Source organism: Ylistrum balloti, unplaced genomic scaffold (genome assembly GCF_031769215.1).
Source record: "Ylistrum balloti isolate Yb309-2 unplaced genomic scaffold, AGI_CSIRO_Ybal_v1 Utg370102, whole genome shotgun sequence".
NCBI lineage: Eukaryota > Metazoa > Mollusca > Bivalvia > Pectinida > Pectinidae > Ylistrum > Ylistrum balloti.
In genome coordinates, this window is record NW_026782128.1 from 108,091 (window position 1) to 130,818 (window position 22,728).

At 34.0% G+C, this 22,728-nt stretch overlaps 1 protein-coding gene across 4 annotated transcripts in view; it reads right to left on the reverse strand.

Annotated features, from left to right (window-relative positions):
* Positions 1 to 69: 69 nt before the first annotated feature.
* The window catches only part of LOC132550053 (rho GTPase-activating protein 39-like), a 139,502-nt gene continuing 116,843 nt past the window's right edge, over positions 70 to 22,728 (reverse strand). For 2 of the 4 annotated variants that reach the window (XM_060214053.1, XM_060214051.1), the window contains exons 6-15: positions 19,799 to 21,158; positions 17,933 to 18,225; positions 16,953 to 17,138; positions 13,485 to 13,557; positions 13,110 to 13,257; positions 12,272 to 12,410; positions 8,973 to 9,086; positions 7,330 to 7,487; positions 6,928 to 7,189; positions 70 to 6,412 (exon numbers count right to left, since the gene is read on the reverse strand). In XM_060214053.1, coding sequence (XP_060070036.1) covers positions 6,218 to 6,412; positions 6,928 to 7,189; positions 7,330 to 7,487; positions 8,973 to 9,086; positions 12,272 to 12,410; positions 13,110 to 13,257; positions 13,485 to 13,557; positions 16,953 to 17,138; positions 17,933 to 18,225; positions 19,799 to 21,158 — 2,928 coding nt within the window. In that variant the 3' untranslated portion in view covers positions 70 to 6,217. The remainder of the gene's footprint in view (positions 6,413 to 6,927; positions 7,190 to 7,329; positions 7,488 to 8,972; positions 9,087 to 12,271; positions 12,411 to 13,109; positions 13,258 to 13,484; positions 13,558 to 16,952; positions 17,139 to 17,932; positions 18,226 to 19,798; positions 21,159 to 22,728) is intronic. The other 2 variants (XM_060214054.1, XM_060214052.1) reach the window with 2 other exon arrangements.

Sequence of the window (22,728 nt, forward strand, 5' to 3'; positions counted from 1 at the left end):
GTGTTTTTGTCAATACATTCTTTATATGAAATTTAAACTGAAAGCAACATAAAAAACATGAAACAGGAATATTCTTCAGGTAATGAACTTTTAATAATATCATAGGCGTCAATAATCAGGTCTATAAATAGAGCTTTATCCAGCTTGCTTTTTAACAACTTCTGTACACGCACGCACACATACATAACATCGAGTGTATATATACAGAATATATACCAGGCTACACACAGTGCGCTAATACAAGGCCATCTGTTCACACACAGGTCTGCAATCCATATCCCATCTTGTTTACAATAATTCATAATTTATTTGTATACAATAGCTGTTCATGAATGTTTTAAAAAACAAACCAAGAGGCATTCTCACAAGGGCGGACAACTCTATATCCATCCTGGTATAACTAATCTAAAATCATCACTTCAGGCGTCCTGTGTTGGAAAAACTGTACGCTATGTAATGTTTTTCAACTGAATAGTCTTTATCATCAAGAGTGTGGATTTCAATTGTTTTGAAAATGCAATGTACATAAGTAATTGGAAGAGTTGCATTCAGATTGTAAGAGTCGAATCAAGATATTTGGCATTTAGAACTTGTGAGAATACAATTGAAAATTAAAACTTATTCTTCATTAAAATCTAGATGAGCATCACATCCACATCCATACCTTTTTAATAAGAATGTTTTCATGTTGAAAATTTGTCTATTCTAAATTTACCACCATTTTAATTTGAAAATGAAAATTATTTTTTGTCTTTTTATCTTTTGTTTTTTAGACACAATATTAGGTGGAGTTGACATTAGATGTTTAGGACAGAATTTTACATGAGCTATAATTCAGGTAAAAACTAGAAAAAAGCTTTCCATCGTTCTAATTCCATTTCTTAAAACTGCACATCAATCTTCTTTATCTATTTTATTCCAGAGAAACTATAAACCAATAGTTTAAAAATTCTTTGAAAGTAATAACAAAACAAAATTCAGAAATAAAGAAAACATGTAAATGTAACTGACCATGACATTTGAAAATTAAGCATATCACTGACCAAGATTAAACTGTTCCGATATCACTGATGAAAAATGATGATTACCAAATTTAGGTAGCACCTTTTGTAAAGCATGAAAGAAAAACTTGACAACAATAGAAAATGAAAATTTCCACAATACTTGAAAATCATAATATCTTTACCTTGCATATAAATCATAGCTATTTGTGTCTGCAATAATCATGAGGTGAATTTTTCAATTCGTTAGAAAGAAAAGACAAAAATGTATGCATATTTGTAATATATAAAACAGGTACCAAGATTTTAGACAACATGAGAGTTTTTTCAATTAAGTTTCTTGTTGAGAACTAAAACTTTTTGCCTTACTAATTTTTTGTATGAATTTCAGATTCTTAAATGTATTTGAAAACATTAAGGTAAGAATATAGTTCAAAAGAGTATTCTGTATTCCTTCTGAAGATATGAAACTGTCCATGGACAACTATGAAATGCACACAAGACATCACATCACTTAAGCATTGTCCCCGAACTCACACACCATTCAACTTGATGTCCTGATAATATAAATTCCATTTTTACAAATATTATTCTTTAAAGTACTTCCATGAATTTTGTTTTCGTACGATTCCCTTGATTTAGTAATGTATGATTTTTTCTGCTGTAAAATATGCAATTCATAATGAAATACGTTATATATGAAAGCCAACACATCTATTTCTGTGTGAAATTGAATATACACGTTATCAATATATTACCCCACAGTGTTCATTCTAACACAGTTTTGAAAACTCTTGTCTGAATTTTACATGATACAAATACGAAGAACTGACGTACAATAAATCTACAAGCCATATAATATGAAAATGTCTGATCATCTGATCATGTAACGATCAACTCACTTATGTACATAAGACAGATGATTGAGATGTATGTCTGTGGGTGTTTTACAAAAAGTCACACATTTACCACGACAAATTGGTAACTGACGACACTGTCCATTCAATGGAGCAGTTTCATATGAGACATGATATATATATATTTTTTTCTTTTGTTCACACGCTCAGTTCATGCAATAAAATGGATATTACTCTTTACACACCAAACATGGCGACGATTTGTTCAAAGTGTCAGAATTTCTTCTTGGGGTTATTCTCGTACATGATATATCAATACAATGATGATACACAGGATTGTTTCACGTTCACAGGAAATAACGATTCACATACATATATATATATATATATATATCTGTACAAATCACGGCACAGGGGCCAAGGATATATCAACCGGTGCATATACACAGGGGCCTATGTAAATGTATTTATATCATACACAGGTTAGTGTATTTCTGATGATGTAAATACACAGGGGCCTGTGTACATATACCTTAATATAATACACAGGAGTTTGTGTTCATTGATACACACACGTTATAATATATATCTACAATGAAAGCATTTACATGCTATTTTTAGACAATCTAAAAATTCAATGGATAAAATAGTTTTTAAAAAGCAATTGATAGTCTTTAAAATCTAACAATCATCACACTTGGTGTACAAATATATTAAAAATTTAAATTTAAAAGAAAGTCACGGGCCTACAACACTCATTCATCTTTGCAATCTCTGAACCTGATGAATCCAATCTAGCCACTACTCCTCAAACTGCAATGGTTTCCACCTTTCAATAAGTATTGTAATATTTCTATTCATTCCCTTTAAAACAAATCATTTGGACATCTGATCCTAAACAACAGAAATACTATGAAAACTGGTTAACAGTGCCATTTAATTTGTAAAATGCACAGCAAAGTCAAATCCTGTATATTGGACAAAGTGAACTGGTTTTCATTGATGGTAGCAGTAATATACAATAAGAAACACTTTGCAAGTAACCACTCAGGTTTTTCAAAATTCTTTGGAGTAGTAACGTAGGACTTCCAGGGATAATCTTTAATCCTATAAACCCCACCAGTCGAAAATCGAATCTTCCACTATCCAGGTGGATCATGCCATTAAATATTTGTGGGTAAGAAAGGATCTTTACAGCAATAAGCTGCACAACCACCTAGGTGACTTCCACACATCCACACTCTCTGTAGCTGTTTAACAAACCTCAGTGATATACCTATGGAATTTCATGACTTAATTAAATAATATATAATATATTTCCTGATTATTCACACACTATATATATCCTTCAATAAGTCCAGGGGGCCAACAAAACAATTTCTACTAAATCGAAAACACAGAGGTGTTTACCCGGCGTGGGCTTATTGCCAGATAACAGTATGTATATACCACCATAGCTTAACAATGATTGGCACATTCTGCTATTTACAAACATTATGTGTGATTTTACTTTCAAAATGATATGCCTGACCTTACAAATAAACATTCACAATATGTTACATCCTAACTTCTGTATAATACATGCACCTGATAACATAAATACATTGAGAATTTTTTTGTTAGAACAAAATTCAAATTCATTATTAACCAAGAACTGCTATTTATAGAAAACTACATAGCCTTAAAATGACTGGTACCGTAACTTTTATCATTTTTGGATCAAATTCTGAATTTTCTAATGTAAAGCTATCTCTATCTAAAGTAAATTATTTAAGGGGTTTCCAAAATTTTTAAATGAAGTCCTTTTTTTTCTAGCATGAAATTCAGTGTAGTAAGTTCAAATGATGTTATCGCTCATTTTATTCTGAAATAAAGCAGGAAAAATTCCTTTCAAATTCTTAGTTTTCCTAAAATCTGAGAAAATCTGTGTATTTTGATAAAGGTTTTGCAAAGGTTTTTCAACAGAGAACCAGATAAAAAAAATTATTGCGGAAAGATGTTTTCTGTTTTAAAATACATTTTGTAAGTAAATACTGAAGATATATGAATAATAAAAAAAAACCTGTAGAAGTAAAATACTGTTGAAGATAAAACTGTAAATCAGGTCGCCCCAGACCTACTGTCAGGATGTCTATACCAGAATATAGGTATATATATATATATTTAGGTATTGAAATGTCTTGTTCTCTCTGAGCTTCCTCAAAACAGGGCAGATGAGGAAACACACCTATATCTACTGTAAACTGTAAATATTCATAAATCTAACGTAAATTATAATAAAACATTTTTACTAACTTTGTTCATTAAAAAATCCACATAATTCAAATTCTAATGGTGCATTTTTTTTTATCCAAATAAACAATCTATGACTGACTGAAACATTACATCTATACTTACAAACATACACTCACAATTATACACTACACCTAAAGGTTTTAAACATTTGTAATAAGAAGTTTATAATACAAGTTAAATGTCTGGTTATACACTGTGACTGTACATTGGACAATAAATTACTAGTAGACAAAAATGTATGAACTGTACAATATATATATACACTGTAGAAGTCACTGGATTATTTACAAATATATACATGGATAAATCTAACAGACTTGTGTCACAGGAATTTCCTCCACCACCACATGTCTTGGTTGTATTTGACACATTGAAACATGTACAATTGCCACTTAAACATGCACCAAAGCCATACAAAATGGAAGTAGGATTGAGGAAAACAAAACAAACTGCTCATTATATAAGCATAATACATCAACTGCAGTGGTTTGTAAGTTTATATTTTTCTAACAATTTTCAGAACATTTATTTATTACTCAATGGAAAAATACTGAATTCACATCAATATACAAATAAAAACAGTATGACTGGAGATGAATATCTGTAGCACAAGTCTGCTATTTCTGGTGGAGTTCCTTCTGTAACAATCACACACACACATATATATATACAAACTATCATACCAATTTCCATTCATTCCTCCTCGTCTTTCATTGTAAATTTTAAGAACAAACACATCATCATCCTGAAGGCATTTTGCAACCCCTACAAAATGGTTTTTTTGTTCACTATTACATATTTCATTACAACACCGTAACTTGTGTTTCACAACAAGCATCAAATTTCATGTATGAGCACTATTGTATTTCTTCTATGTTGTACTGTGCATCCTAATGTCAAAACTAAAGCATAAGACTGGATTTCATAATGCTAAAAATCGTCCTAATTAAACTTGAAGACAATACCATTCTCAGTTAGTATCGACTGTTAATCATCTCAGGCATCTTCCCTCATTTCACTCTCACAAACCATTTTATCAGAAAAATGTCTAGGATAGCAATCTACTTATGACATTTACAGATTTTGCATTAGACATAATTTTGCCACATTACTGAGTGCCCAGGGTGTTTGGTAGGATGGCAATACTAATGTATATGTAGATTACAATTATTCTGATTAAAGAGCTAAGTTAACTTTTATTCAAATTACACATTTTGTAGAATAATATTTTCTAGTTAGAGAATGCCTCTTTGAATTCCCTGGTAGTTGACCGTATAACATGTAAGTTCACCAAGAGCACTATATAAGAAATAGTTATACATCAATAAAAATCTATATAAAAGATGATGATATTTTTTTTGTGATGAACACTATTTTAACATCCAAATATGTTTAAAACACATGTAGTTCAAGGCATTTGAATTATTTGCTTTTCCTCTCTGATGTAACCTGGACTAGTAAGGCAAACCTGAGAGAAAAAGTTTGAGATATAAAAGTCTGTGATAACACAACTTATACCCTTTGTAGATCAATTGTGTCCTTGTTTTCTGCAGCAGTTGCATTTAGATCAATACTGCATAATTGAACAGAAAATGTTTATGAAACTTTTTTCTGAGAACAAATGAGGCCCTTTTGAATAATTCTACTGGCCTTGATTTCAGAATAATAACAGTGACTTTATATTTCTTAAGCCCGTATGAGATTTTAATGAATTAATCCTGCATTTAATTTATGTGTTTTCAATGATTTTGCACATTCTGAATTTCACCACACAAAGGCAAATTTCTGCTCTGATTCACTTCTCCATACATGTCCATGGTAAATATTTCTAGAAATACTACATACACGGCATGTGATATCCAGCACAATCTTGAACACTAGCTCTCAGAATGTACAAATGTTCCACACTTGTCTCACGTGGAGAGACACACAGACAGCAATCACATGTTGACAAACAACTTTATCAATATTTCACATATTTTCCACATGAGAATCGCAGTTCCAATGACAATCAGAAACGTTATAATAATGGTCACCATAATTTTCTAAGTGCTACGACTCTCATCATACAATGCCTTCCATGAAACTTGTGTCAAGGTTTTGGATTAAGGTCCGAATAAATCCCATTTCTTTTCGTGTGTTTTCAAATATAATATGTGGCTCCTGACTTTCACATCTAAGACAATTAGGGGCCATCACCATAGCCAAATTGTTCACATCCATTTTTGTTGTTTTTGAGTTTTCTTCTGCAGCAAACACCTACAATGAAGAACAGATAGTAAAACATTACAGGAGACTGATATAAACTGGGTACCAATACAAAAGTATTTCATGGCATTTCTATTAAACAGGTAAAATAATATAACAATTCTTGAATTCTGCAAGTGATGTATCGTTACATGTAGTTGGAGGCATTACAAAGTCACACATGTTGGACTGTTTGTTGTGATTTTCATGTTTTTTGGACAAAGACTAATTTTTTTTTGTAATAAAAATAAACATTTTAACTTCACAAGAAAGTGTGACAAAAATCAGTAGTTCTGAAATAACCTTAGATCTTTGACCAATTTTCAAGATCATGACCTTGACCTTTGATTACAACCTGAAAGTGCCATATTTTTCCATTTTTTTCTTTTTTTTTTTGAGGTGGGGAAAGACAATGTGAAAGTAATTAGAGGTTATAATCTTAAAAGCCATGACAATAATTTGATTTTAAACCCATGGTCATAATTTTAACCTTCTGCATATGAACCTGAAAGTAGTGTTCAACTTACCTGTAGGAAGCGAATAAGATAGGCGAGAACCAGTCTGTTTATGTCGGGTAATTTGTTAACAACCTGTATAGCGGCCTCTCCATTAGAGTAATTTTCTATACATTCCTCATAAAAGTGCTGTGGTATAAGAGGTTCATGTAGTTCTCGGTACCAGAGTTTAAGAAGGGATGCAGGGATGTGTGGGTCTATACAGTCGGTGGGTAACATCCACTGGTCACACTTTATCTTCAGGCTGTTTACCTCATCAATGTCACCCGGCACTCTACAATACAACAAAGTCAGAATTAGTTTACAAGATGAAATTATCAAAATTTTTATATGTCAATGAAAATTACAGTAAAAATTATTTTTATGTTTCGTATATCATGATAAAGGAAAATAGAAAATTTGAATGTTCCCAACCTAAATATGCCTTCAGTCTGAGCACCATTGAGTCGAAGCACCTCCTCTGACAGCGCCACCTGTATCCATGGAATCTGTCGCTCTGGAAACCGGTCATTCTGCAGCAGCATAACATCTTCAAGTGTGCTTCCAAACATGGATGGGCAGAACACAGATTTCTGCAAAAAATAACAAGATTACAAACATCTATCAATGGGTCCAAATCCAAACTCAATCATAAGTTATCATAATCCTGAAATTTCCCAACATTAATCCCATGGCTGGTAATAAGTTATCAACAGTTTCACTAGAAATGTTAACAAGTGCAATAAGCCTGTGTCTGCATTCCTGTTGAAATACTGAAAGTGCTAAAAGTCATACAAACAAGTACCATATCATTTTCCTGTAATAAGCCCACTCCCTATTATGAACCTGAGGTTTTGTCCACATCTGGGCTTATTGTTGAATAAACACCAGAGGTATTGTCCCACTCTGTCTTACCCATGTCATTACATGTAATTTTGCTGGTGTAGTTCTATCACTAACCTTCCCTTTGCCTGTTCTATCTATCACTATCCTCCCTTTGCCTGTTCTATCTTTGCTATCCTTCCCTTTGTCTGTTCTATCTATCACTATCCTTCCTTTGTCTGTTCTATCTGTCACTATCCTTCCCTTTGCCTGTCCTATCTATCGCTATCCTTCCCTTTGCCTGTTCTATCTATCACTATCCTTCCCTTTGCCTGTCCTATCTATCACTATCCTTCCCTTTGTCTGTTCTATCTATCACTATCCTTCCCTTTGCCTGTTCTATCTATCACTATCCTTCCCTTTGCCTGTCCTATCTATCACTATCCTTCCCTTTGTCTGTTCTATCTATCACTATCCTTCCCTTTGCCTGTTCTATCTATCGCTATCCTTCCCTTTGCCTGTTCTATCTGTCAGTATCCTTCCCTTTGCCTGTTCTATCTGTCAGTATCCTTCCCTTTGCCTGTTCTATCTATCGCTATCCTTCCCTTTGCCTGTTCTATCTGTCAGTATCCTTCCCTTTGCCTGTTCTATCTGTCAGTATCCTTCCCTTTGCCTGTTCTATCTATCACTATCCTTCCCTTTGCCTGTTCTATCTATCACTATCCTTCCCTTTGTCTGTTCTATCTATCGCTATCCTTCCCTTTGCCTGTTCTATCTGTCAGTATCCTTCCCTTTGCCTGTTCTTTGCCTGTTCTATCTATCCTATCCTTCCCTTTGCCTGTTCTATCTGTCACTATCCTTCCCTTTGCCTGTTCTATCTATCACTATCCTTCCCTTTGTCTGTTCTATCTATCACTATCCTTCCCTTTGCCTGTCCTATCCTTCCCTTTGCCAGTTCTATCTGTCAGTATCCTTCCCTTTGCCTGTTCTATCTGTCAGTATCCTTCCCTTTGTCTGTTCTATCTATCACTATCCTTCCCTTTGCCTGTTCTATCTATCACTATCCTTCCCTTTGTCTGTTCTATCTATCGCTATCCTTCCCTTTGCCTGTTCTATCTGTCAGTATCCTTCCCTTTGCCTGTTCTATCTGTCAGTATCCTTCCCTTTGCCTGTTCTATCTGTCACTATCCTTCCCTTTGCCTGTTCTATCTATCACTATCCTTCCCTTTGTCTGTTCTATCTATCACTATCCTTACCTTTGCCTGTTCTATCTCCTCCAGAGTTGGTTTTCTCTGTCCTTTCTTTGGTCCGGATTGCATGGTCTTGTCTAGTCGTCGCTGACACTGGGCTGCAAAGTGGCTGATAGGAACCTGTAATGACACAGATACATCTTCATTATCATCCTGTAAAATTTGGAACTGCCAACAAATATTTGATATACAGTGTATTTTCATAAAACGTCTGAAAAATATAAAACCATGTTATATTCAGCTGAAAGATTTTTTGTTTCTTTTCTTTCCATTTGTTTGCATCCATTTCTTTGTTAAAGAGCTTGATGAATATATTGAACAGAACACTATGGTTTGTAAAACTTGTAGTCCTAAAGACTAAGAATCAGTTTATCGCCTAACATAAATCTTAAAATTGATAAAAACAAAACTGCAGGACCATGCTAACACAGACTACTAATACCGGTGACCTGAGGACAGGAAACCAGAGGACAGAGTCAGACATATGGGTTAGGGGGAAATCTGAGGTTATGGAAATTCTGAGGTTATGACAGGAAAGATAACTACCAGGGAAATATATGTCTATGACTTGGAACATGGAACAGATGTTCATGCTTAATCCGTAAAATCTTCCTAAATCTATAAAAAAATTTATATCAATTTTATAATCTTATTGAAATGAAATATATTTCTGTTAGTTTGTTCATCTCAAAGTATATTCTTAACACAAAGCACCTAACATTGATCTCTCAGCATGTATTTAACACAAAGTGCCTATTACCGATCTCTGAACATATTCTTAACACAAAGTGTTCAATACATATCTCTCAGTATGTTCTTAACACAAAGTGTCTATTACCGATCTCTGAGCATATTCTTAACACAAAGTGCCTATTAACGATCTCTGAACATATTCTTAACACAAAGTGCCTATTACCGATCTCTTAACATATTCTTAACACAAAGTGCCTATTACCAATCTCTGAACATATTCTTAACACAAAGTGCCTAATACCGATCTTTCAGAACATTTTTAACACAAAACTTCTACTAACTATCTCTTAGCATGATATTCTTAATATAAACCGCCTAATACCAGTCCCTTAGCATATTCTTAATGTGAAGTACCTAATACCAACATTTCAGAACATTTTTAACACAAAGTGGTGAACACTAAACCTTAAAACAAAACAGTAAAAGAAAACAGTAAATGTATATCAGCTGAAACAAAGAGTGTTTATTAAATTTCACAATATGTAGGTTATAGAGGGAAATATAATGTGAACAATTTATGGCAACAAAAAGTGCCATGATGCATCATTACAAGAACAAATCAATCATCTATTAAGTATACTGAGAGTTATCTCCCTTAAATCCTGAAATGACTCTGTGACAACAGCATGCAGGCAGTGAGTGTGAAGTGAGGACTATGAGGTGAATCAAGACCCACAAATAAGACCTTTTCAATACAGCAACATATAAGGCCCCATGCATGTATATGCAATTTTGTATGAAATGGTCATACCACAAATCCAAACCAGTGAGGGCCATGCATGTAAGATGGATGTTAATATCTTTGGAAGTCCACATGCTCCACACCAGAACCTACCTGCTTAAACTGGATCCAAGAATACCCGTGGAAAATGTCCAGTTTTGACATGGATTGGGTTTTCTAATGAAAAAGGAAAGGTATATATGGTTTAGGGATTTTGGACTGTCCAGAGGAAGATGTAGTGGCCGTGTTCACTCATGCATGGATCAAATCTGGTAGTCTGGTGTAAATATATTCAAGATGAATTCATGGTATTGTGACTGCCATTTGTTAATCAGAACTGACAAGAGGTGTCATAAAGGTTTGATGGATTATTTGAAATGAAAAGAACCCAAAGATGGGAAATGTGTAAACTTTTGACACAAGACCTGACATCAGGAGCATAGAATTCCACTGTTAGGAAACAGATCATTCAAATGCCAAGAGCTATAACTTGAAAATTGCAAGTAGAAAAAGCCATAGAGATCAAGAGTCTTTTCCATGTAAGAGAAATTTCCAGTTCAGAACACAGATCTATAGCTTAATCAAGCCAGAATTAATACTTGCCTCTTCTTCTAGCTGTAGAAACAAAAACAGCTTATTTAAAACAGCTGCTAATTAAGGAAATGTACAGAAAGACCAAACTAGATTCCTGGTTTACCTAATTTATGTATGAATCAAATACACTGCAGAAATTTCCATGGTCTGATGTTGAATTATAAGTTCCATAACAGCATTTTTGTTGTCAAGGAGATATGCAGACAAGAACTCAAGAGAACACAAATGTGAAAAGGGCAATAACTCTGCTAAAATGTTTGAAAAAGCATCAGATGCTGTATGATGAAATGACTACAATGTGGGCCAGAGTGTCCAATACAGACTCATGAATACCACCTAACATCCATGTGGACCAGAGTGTCCAATACAGACTCCAGAATGTCACCTAACATCATTGTGGGCCAGAGTGTACAATACAGACTCCAGAATGTCACCTAACATCATTGTGGGCCACAGTGTCCAATGATAAATAATTCCTATTGCTTTCATGATAAATGTGTGAGCAAGCATATACATGCCAATTGCCCAAAAAGCACTTGATCACACACACACAAATAAGAATTCTCTCTGAAGCTTGCAGCACATCCCAGCAACATAAGCTTCAAAAAGTGTGTACTTCCAGCAGTGACTATGATAAGGTGAAGCATAGCCTCAGTCACAACATTTAGGTTTAAAAAACACTTCAATATCAAAAAAATTTAGACTTTTCCAACTAACAGCAGAACTAGTGAGATTTCCCTGGAATTACATGGAATTGTGTGATAAGCTGCAGGTTGAGATGAAATGAGATTAGTCCTACTCCAATATTTTCCAAATTAATCCGATCTGTGAGATAAATTAACACCTGAAATAACTTTTTGTGAATTCACATTCAAGATAACCCAAATGTGCATAGGTCTCTGAAAATTCTCTTTCATGAATTGATGTGTGAGGTTACCCTAAGGTGAGTTTCCCCAGGTTCCAAAATGCAAGTATTTGTGAATTCCCTGCGACGAACTGCTGACTTTAAAATTCTTTTTGGAGATTTCCCACCTACGAATTGACTTTTGTAAAAACACCTGCTGTGATTAAAATATGAGAATTCCCTGCTATGGGTTGACTTTTGAGACAACCCTTTTGATGAGCTGACCTGTGAGAAAACCCCATTTCTGAAGTGCTACTGAATATAACGACATAATCTGTGAAATGACTAGCATACGAAGCGATAAAAGCATGTGATAATAACGGTGAGGCGTACCGCACATACGTTAGGCAGATCGATGATGTCCTCAGCATGTCGCTGAATATACCCCTCCAGGTAGGAGTAAAACTTTACTGATGGAGGAAAGAAATTTAAACAAATTGCCATCAGCTCCCATCCTCTCTGTAGACTTTCTCTGTAAAACATAAAAAGAAAGCATTAAATATTTCTTTCTGACAAATTATTATTTATATGTAAGTAAATCATGATTGAAAAAGGCTTTTTTTCTTGGTTAGATCATAAAATTCAAAACAAAGTGTATACCTTCATTTAAGGTCTATCATTTCACTTGTAAATATCAATATATTTCTCAACAATTTCTGTGAATCTTTCTCTCATTATAATGCCAACCTCTGTATACTGCCAAATGTCTATGGACAAGATGACAATACAATACATTCCTTATGGTATACATTCATCGTTAATTGTATAGTTATAACCCTGTCACCTTTCAAGGAATTTGAATGAATGTGACTAATGCATAAACTTTTATCTCAAGGATAACACCACTTAGGTAACAAGAATCATCATAAAGACTTCTCAACATGTTAGGCATGAAGATCTTCATCTGCTTCCCAGATGATTCAATTTCTCATTTTATAAATGTGTTACATGTCAGGTGTAAATGAAATGACAAGATGCAATTGCACTCAAAGTGTTTTTTGTTGACCTCTATAGAATTTTTTCCCACAGTAAATGCTTTCATCTATCTACATTTAACTTCCCTAAAATTATCTTTACAACTTTTTTCCTGTATTTCGATAGTTTCAATTATTTTATCCTTGTTGGTCAGTAATAATGAAATTAAAAAATAATTAATTAGAAATAGACTTACTCTTTTCTATTTTCAGTTGTTTGTTTACAGATCTGCATGTAGATTTCGTCACGAAGATTTGCAACATTCCATCCTTTGATGACAATTTCTTGTGCCGCCTGCATCTGAGAGTGCTTCCCCTTTCTGTCACCCATATAAATCTGGATCAGTGTCAAAGGTCAAGGACATCAAATAACAAATTAGTAAAATTTGCTTTCCATTCAATTTATAAAAATGTTCAATGAACGTAAAGAATTTGAATCTATCCATTAGGGTCAGTTTTTTCAAATCTCAGACTATCCAACAAATGAACTGGTCAATAAAATTTAATCTTTAAAGATAATCTTAAACGGTCCAAGTCTCACATGAGGGATGAGTGATTGACAAAAAGGATATGTTTAAAGACGTCACATGCTTCTTTCTTCACACCTTTGTCTTCTGTACGCAGAATAGGTTTCTGGATCGGGTCCTAAAAACAAAACAGTATTTATGTAAAATCATAACAGATAACCAATGATACAGCATTGTAATTATCTTTTTGTCACAGTGAACCTATCCACATCTTTTAAAAGTGAAGTCAAAATACATTACCCTTTTCAGTTGTTTTCTTCTCATCAACATTGTTGGGAACTGTTATTCACTTAGGGAGAAGTATTACACAATTACACTCTGTGTCACTTTTAAGGTGATTTATTAAAATTTCTCACTGTCCTTGTATAATTTCAGTCCAAATATACAATATTAATATGTGAAGAAACAGATGACATTCATTTCTTCCAGCTCTGAGGAGCAACAAGTTCAAGAAATTTCCCATTAATGTATACCCAAACAACTGCCAATCAAGTTATCAAAGCCTGAAGGGATCATTTCTACAAGTCAGGATGTCACACTATGGACAATAGCTTTTACATTGTTCTAGACAGTTATCTCCCCTGATGGTATAACACCTTGACCTGTCCAAATGGATAGGGATATCCCTGGGCTAATGAGATACTATCAAACATGGGAACTCCAGCCAACAAATTGATTATGTACAGGTCATTCAGTATAGTTGAAAAGAAATATCAATGCCATAGATGTATTCAGAAATATTAGAAATAGCCTAAGGGTATTTTGTGTGTGTGTTCTAACACCCAAACAAAAGTTGGCTACTTCCTATCCCACAATACAGACACTTATGTTGAATGAAAATATGAATGAAGGGTTCAAAGTCTGTTCCCACATTGATTCCTCTCATCATTTTTAAGCAGAGAATAACAGTTTAAGAGTATATCTAGATTTCAGTATATCTAGTTACTATTGGGTTGTTTCCTAGTTTAGTTTTCAATGACTTAACCAGGAAAAAAACACAAGTGTTGAGATCTGTCAGTGACTGACATCACCATCAATCAAAATACAGATATACATTTGCATGTGTCATGCATCCTGTGACAGTTTTTATAAAGTGTAACTAATACCATCATAACCCTGTTTTTTAATCAGAATGTTTTATATCGTTGTAGAATAAAATACTGTAAACCTGGAAATTTACACTATATATGATGAGTCACATGGTTGCATAAATTTCACTCATGAATGTGAATTTTTGATGTACATATATCACATACATGTTGAAATATACATGTGATGGTACAATGATCACATAAATAACCCTCAGGCATACCATTTGCTTAACATAATCTGCTAAATTCACCCCCTCCTAAAAATAACCATATCAACAGTATACTAATTTGTGGCCTTTCCTTGTGGTAAATTTGATATGAAATGAATTAACCTATTTTAGTGTACTTGAGTATAATATATATATAACATCCCTACCCCCACCCATCTAGTCATATGTTCTAAATGGTTCCAAATAACCCTTCATCATTCCTGTCATGGCTATTAAATGGTTTACACTTCATATATATCACATCAACTTTAAAGTGTCAAGCACTCAGCAGTATTAGTCAACAATAGCGCCATTCAATGGCTTTAAAAACTGTTGATTTTTGTCTGAATAGAATGAGAGGTAAAAAATATTCCTATCTTTTGATGCCGATGGCTAACTTTGTGTTGGTGGGAGTTTGTACTATGGGGACACAAGGTGTTGGAAAAGATTAATGTTTAAATCAATGTGAAAACAGGAATGAAAAGGAAGTCACCTGTCACAAATCAATTAACATGTTAAATTGAAGACTTATTTATATCGCCAACTCATTAAATTGATGACAAACTAATATCTAGGTACCACTACTGTTTAGAGTACTTATTTTATGGTTAAAGGATTTGAATCCCTGACCAACTCTACAGCATTTTCAATACCCTGTTCTACTTTTTCCTTCAATAGGATACTTTGTATAGATCCAGTAAAACCTATGCCAACTTCTAATTCAATGTCCCATTATAAGCACAGCTAATTTTCAATAAAAGTTACATATTAGGGTGTTGGATTATGGTCTGTTTCAAATTCCTTTTATTTAGGACTATTTCTATTTGTTTTATCAGCTGACAAAAAACAAAATATATTTGTAAATTAATTTCATAATCTGAATTCATCAAGTGCCATTGAATGTTTATAAGGACAAAGAACAGATAATGACCTTACATTATTAGGTATACAGAACTTTGTATAGACCTCATATAACACCCATAATTGTTAAAAAAATGAAATCATAGGATTCACAACCAGTCAAGCTGATTGCTGTGAATGCATCAAAATTCAATGTAGCTAAAAAAGAATGGAGAAAAAATTTCACTTGACCTTTACCTGAAAGGTGGATTCTGTACAACTCGTGCTCAGTTCCCTATATTCTTCCACTTGTAAACAATTCCCCATTGATACAGTTACAATACAAATGTAGCAACACTTAGCGTAAATCCAACAGTTTGAATTGCATCATACAATCTGTCCTTCAATTTATACATTTTCCATTTTGTAACATTGCGTAAGTCCTTAATGAAAATACCCCAAATTTCCGAGTTATAAGTGATTTACTAAAAATGTTCATGAAATCGTTTCTAGGCAGGTCATTTGCTATCTATAACACCTACGATATTCATAAAAGTCGGAAGGAAAAGTAAGAGCTCAGGAAGTATGGTGTACTAGATAGGAAACAAAAGTCTGTGTAGCCTCGTCAGCAACCCGCAATCTCTTTATTTCACATGACCACAGTGACAAAAAATCTTCAGTTTCGGAAAGGTGGAGACATTTATTTTCACGTTTAGGTCATCCATGATGGACTAACGGTATATAATTTATAAGTAACTTTTCAAAAACATTCTAATAATAGATTTTCTGTCATCGACGACAGCCTCATAAATCAGCAGTTATAAATAATGTTAAAGTAACTTCCTTTTTATATTAGATTTTAAATCATAAGAGACTAATCATACATTTGTGAATAGTGTTTACACAAATGTTCTAATTATAGATCTTCGTACTTTTAAGAAAAATAGGTTATATGCCAAAAGATCAACACATAACATAATATTATTACAAATCTTCAGGTGCTAAGTAATTTATGTTCATAAATCAGTTTACAAAATAAAGTATTTTATGATAAAGCCCTCCGTGACAAGAAACACCCTTAAGTGACCTCATCATCTGTGAAGACCTTTGATAGTGAGGGGATGCACTCTAAACAACTACAACAACCTCAGTGACAGCTCAGCATTTATAAATATCTTTAGTTAAAAATATTCTAATAATACATCTTATGCAATGGTCATCTGGCAAAAATGGACATACCCCATATAAAAGGTCATCTCAGAACTTTGAAAACAAAGCTCATCCACTGAAAGTCAGGAAGGTTGTAATAGTGGATGTAAAACCCGTTAAAATAAATAAAAATAAATTTGAAAACAAGCAGCACATTATCTCACCTTTGACCATGTCAGCATAGTGGCAACAGACACTTTTTTCCCAAACAGTCCTTTTTTGTGTCGATTCATATACTGTTGGGCATAGTTCTCAATATCACTGTCAGATGGTAACTTTTGTTTCTGGGATAACGGACTCGCTGCTCTAATTGGGGGAGCAGTACCAGCTCTTGTCTGAAACAAGAACATCTATGAAGATTTATTTTCTGAGAAATGCCATAACTGTACTACATACCCTGATAAAATGATACCCTGAATTAGCTGTAAACCTGTGTAGACTACACTATCATCTGTAGCTAATTCTTGATAAAAATTTCATTTATTTTTTTCATAAACATTTGAATATATTTATAACAGTTACATTACAATACTTTATCAGGTAGAATCACTCTGTTATCCATGGTACATAACAATAATTAACCTTCTTTTTAAATGAAAATGAAAGAAAACCCCAAAAAACTGCAAGGATTTTCTGCTTTCTTAATTCATCAAAATTTGCCAGATTTATCACACAAACTACTGCATAATTCAAAATCTGATTCATTCTGTAATAATTTGTACACATCTGAGGAGCTGGTAGGATTACTTATAGGATAGTGTTTTATCTTTGGCTTTAAAACAAAATCTTGTTTTCATATGCAGTGATATTTTGAATATTAGGTCTAAGCTATTAGCATATATTGATTTAAGCTAGCATTGAAATCGTTCCTGTGTATGAGATCATATTGCAGTAACCCATCAAACCAGTAGATATATTCATAAGTCAGTCAATAATATAACAATGATCTGTTTCTTTTTTATTGTGTATTTCTAAAATGTAAATTTCAATTCATTTCTACCAATTTCCTTTAGCTTATATTAAATGGGGAACCATTTTAAAAATCATTTGGCTAGAAATTACTCTTCATATGTTCAACAACACAGCCATGATTCAGAATGAGGACTAGTATTGTTTAAAGGGAGGTAACTCTTCTTGTGCCTACCTGTCTGTTGAGAGATCCTATGCTGGGACTAAGGGAGACATTGGCATCAGATTGAGACGGTACGACCATTGAGACAGGTCGCTGTTGAATGACATCAGGCTGATGTACGAGGTAACCTTTCTCTATAACAGGGCTACCCTGAGACGAATCTGCCATTTCAGGATTTTTTTTCCGTTTCAGAGAGGCAGGGTGCATCTCTAATGCAAGTTCCTGCTGGATACGTTCCTGTATACCCGGTGATGATGAGAATACATTACTGTTTACATCCTCATCGTAACTCTCGTTTAATTCCACTGAAACATTAAGTCACAGACTTAGAAGATGAGACAATGATCCACAGCAGGATGAATCAGAAAAATGTTGGTATCACTGACACAAGACATGTTATCCAGTCGAAACAGAATATTAAAGATTAAAAAAAAAAAAAAAAAGAAAAGCCCCCATCATTGTGGCCATTATGTCCAAATAAAGACATATGTCTAACTAGATTCAAAATTTACTGATCAAATATAGGTCACATTGACATCATAATAATGAAGACAAAATACTGTATTTATAAGAAATAAGCTAAAGTCAGGTAATAAACCCACCCTATTTATTGATGTTAAGTAGATTTACAAACAAATATATTTCATCTTTCCACAATAAGCCCACCCCAAGACTTAGTCAGAGTTTGCATATCAACACCCTGGGCTAATTGCAGGATACGCATTGCATCATAAGTAATTTAACTTAAAATCATTAAGACTATCTTAAAGCATTATAAACAAAAACCAAATCAGTTCTGTAATCATCGTAAAAATTATGCAAACAAAAAACGTGTCTAAAAAATCTTTTCACGTTTCGTGAGATATTTTGAATCAGAACCTGTGCGGTGTGTGATTTATTTTGATATTTTAACACCTTGTTTTCTCACACCTAACAGTCATCATTATTGCTATGATAAATACTACATTCCTGTTTGATAGATATAATTGTGACACTATAGTATTTATGCGTGTATCTGTAACCCTGACAGTGATATACATCTGTAGTTAAATGTTGCAATGAACTGGCTGTACCTAAGACAATAAAACAGGTTACTGGTAATTATCTACAATAGAAAGCTGTATGTTTCACTGTTATGTTTCAGTCACAATTAAGATAATTCACTACAAAATAAAAGTGAATCATATTGTTCTGATAAAAAAAAAAAAAAAAATGATGAAATGTATTATAAAAGAAATTGCTTGACTTACACTACATACTTATTTACCTGTGTATGTTGGATTTCATTAAAGCCTGTTGTTTATATACAATTTCTATACAACATGACCATCTATCACTATCAGATTAGAGATAACAAAAGATAAATACAACCAATATTTCAGGCCAAACCTAAGGTTTACTTGTTTCAAGTATCTATTATCACACTTTTCATTTGTACAACATTTTCTCTAAATCAAATTGAACTAAATGAAAGTTGTTGATTTGAGAATATACTGATAAAAATATGATACAGAATTATAAACAACAATTGCAAAGAAAAAAATAACAAAAAAAAAAAAAAAAAAGAAAAAGAAAACTAAAGCTTTCAAAAATTTGTATGTTAGATTTTCTTGGCCTTAAAATTAAATGTGTAATCCAGCCAAGACTTTCACCCTATCCCAAACTTATCAAAGACTTGAATTATCTCCCTTCCATTGGATACTGTCCAAAACAAACAGGATGTTCATGATCTATGTTGTTTTGTAAACAAATATTCCCATAGTTATTAGTGACAAGAATTTATTTTTAACTGAAGTTTTATTTTTACACAAATAATTGGTTGAAAATTGTATTTTCCAATGAAAAACAACTAAAAGATTTTAATGTAATTCTACTTACCTCCAGGTTGAAAATTAGAGTTCTGAATCACAGGAACAGTATTCATAGAGTTATGTCCCCTTTCTAGGTGTTGGTTATATTCCAGTGATGAAATAGGAATACCGTCAAGGTAATGGACATTGTCTAGGATATTCTGTCGGTCCTTAAGGACCTCACGATAATGGTTCGTATCTTGTTGGTAGGAAGTAGGATACACTGGTACAATTTTAGAGGGAATATTTGCATAATCAGCATTTCTTTCACTATCTGAAGCCCTAAAGGAATTTTGTGATAACCGACTTCCAGCTTGTTCCCGAAGCATTTCTTGATCCTGAAAACTACGAGCTGAACTTCGAGATGAAACACTGTCCTGAAATGATATATTACTGTCATGGGTATGTTGAAGTCGTAATGAACCTTGTGAAGAATGAATATCCGAGGTATTCCGCGATGAACCTTGGGAAGACTGGGAATCTGACAGTTCACGATTCCGAGACGAATGAGACGTCTGACTGTCAGTTCGTTCATGTTTTATCGCCCGTGTTGAAGAATGTGATGCTTCACTATCAGATCGTTCATGTGGATAGTAATAATTATCAACATAATCTCCAGGTGCGATTTGAATGCCAGCTGAACTATAGGTGATGGGTTCTGCAGGATGACTCTCAGGCATTTGTTGTTCGACATTAAGTCTCTTGTACATAACAGAGGGGGTACCGTTACGTTTAGGTACACCAACATATGCTGGATTTGTTCGTGGAAATGACCTTGTTTTTGGTTTTAGTGGACTTGGGCTAACATTGCCCTGTTGGTTCACAATATCCTGACTGAAAGGTATACACTCTGGTTCTCCACGAGACGAAGACGCTGATGATAATCCAGGACTGTAAAGCCGTTCGTGTAGATCATGCATGAAACTTTCAGGATTCATAACTAAAGGAGGTGTGTAGGACTCGGACCTGGTCCCATACGAATCAGACTTACTTCCATAATCACGTTCTGTAAAACTACCCTGCCTCCCTGTCCTGTGCGGGTGTCCATGGGTGAGATAGATATCATCACGAGCACGATGATCTGTGTAGCGGTAACTGCTCGACCTACTAGGAGGTGCACTGTGTTCCATCACATTTCTTTGCATGCTTTGAGCTCGGTGAAGGCGTGGAGAGTCAATACTACGTGGGGACATCTCTGTGGATGAGTCCCGCCGAATGACACCTCCAGAGATCGTTGGACTGGATGATGAGTATCCAGCTGTAGTAGATTGAGATGATTGGCTACCACGACGACGAACACGGTCACCATTGACTGAACGGTCCTTAAGGCTGTCATGGTGACTAGAACTGCTGTGGGAGGATGTGGAATCTTGCCGTTGGAATCTCTGCTGTAATACGAAGAAAACACAGAGTTAGCAATGTCAAATATTACCTCTCACATCATATACAGAGAAAGTTAATTATATCACATTTTAACAAGGTACCTATCTGAATCTCTACTTAAGTCATAGCAAAGCGTAAAAAATATCTTGCAAATGAAAGAAAAAAATTGTTGAGTTTGTTCTAAATTTATAACTAAGTGTACATGTATATACTTTATTTGATGTGCATAAATCAAAGATAGAAACAATGGAACATGACGTAATCAGTATATCTTTTTTTTATATTGTTATAGGTATAACATGTGATATTACATTACACCACTGTTTACATCCCCAAACAAGCAAACTTAACACATACTTGTCATTTAAAATACCAAGATTAACTTTAAACACAATGGAGGATTCCAGCCAATCACATCACTTGAAATTATGTCAAAATGACAAAGTGACCTCAAGCATGTAGGTCATTACATTTGATAAGTTTACCTCGGGGAGAACGATCAGGTTGTAGAACATATCCTGAATCAAAGTAGGTAGACATATTTCCCTCCAGAACATATTTCAGCGGAACTCTAATCCACACCAAACAGGTGTTTCTCCAGACTAATATCCTTTATAGACAGTTGTCACACAACACAAGTATTTTATCATGTGACTATCCATATAGGAAAAGTGGTCACTATGCACAGGTATCCATAGTGTAAAGGTGTCACAAAAGGCATTAACAGACGCTGCCCTCATTGAATAGATAGCCCCTATATCATCATGCCTGCAGACAATTTCTTCTTACTATCACTAAGGTAACCTCTTACACCTGAGTGTCCAACATCACGGCAGCCATTTATTTACGTTAAATATAATGCTACTTGAGTAAAGGAATTGTGGCTGATCTGCATTTTATCAGCAAGGTCATTTGAGAAATTTTTGTATCTAATTTGACAGGACTTGAAATTTCAATGGAGACATCTTGTGTAATATAACACAGTGCTATTTCTGTATAATTTATTAGGCATGGTGTATTTTCGTTATTATACATCCCATAATACTTCTTGTAAGTCACTTTGAAATGACCCCCACCATAACTACACCCTGACCTTATGGTAGCCACAAGGTTACCTGGTACAATAATATATTCAGTGCATTTTGAATTTGAATACTGGGAGTAAAACCGTACATACAGTGATGTATGTGATAGTGTTTGTGTAGTATAGCTTTACATTAACCACATCCTGAGCCAACAAGCTACAGGAAATTATGTGTTTCTGATAAATAACCAGAAAATATTCAATTTACAAAACATACCTGATAAATAAACAGTGTGTAGATACACAAACACAATCTAGTGTTACTGAAGGTTCTATTTTATCCATGTCTTTACACCATGATTCATATACACTGTACACAAACAGACAACATTTTGGTACCTACCATTGTATATAACATGTGTCAGTGGTTTTGATAAAGTAGCACAAAAACTCACATAGAGTAAAAAGATATCACATTTATCCATATTTCAGTTTCCAGTCCCAGGGAGGCTCCCCTATGGTTTCTACTACAGCAATCCAGAAATAATTCA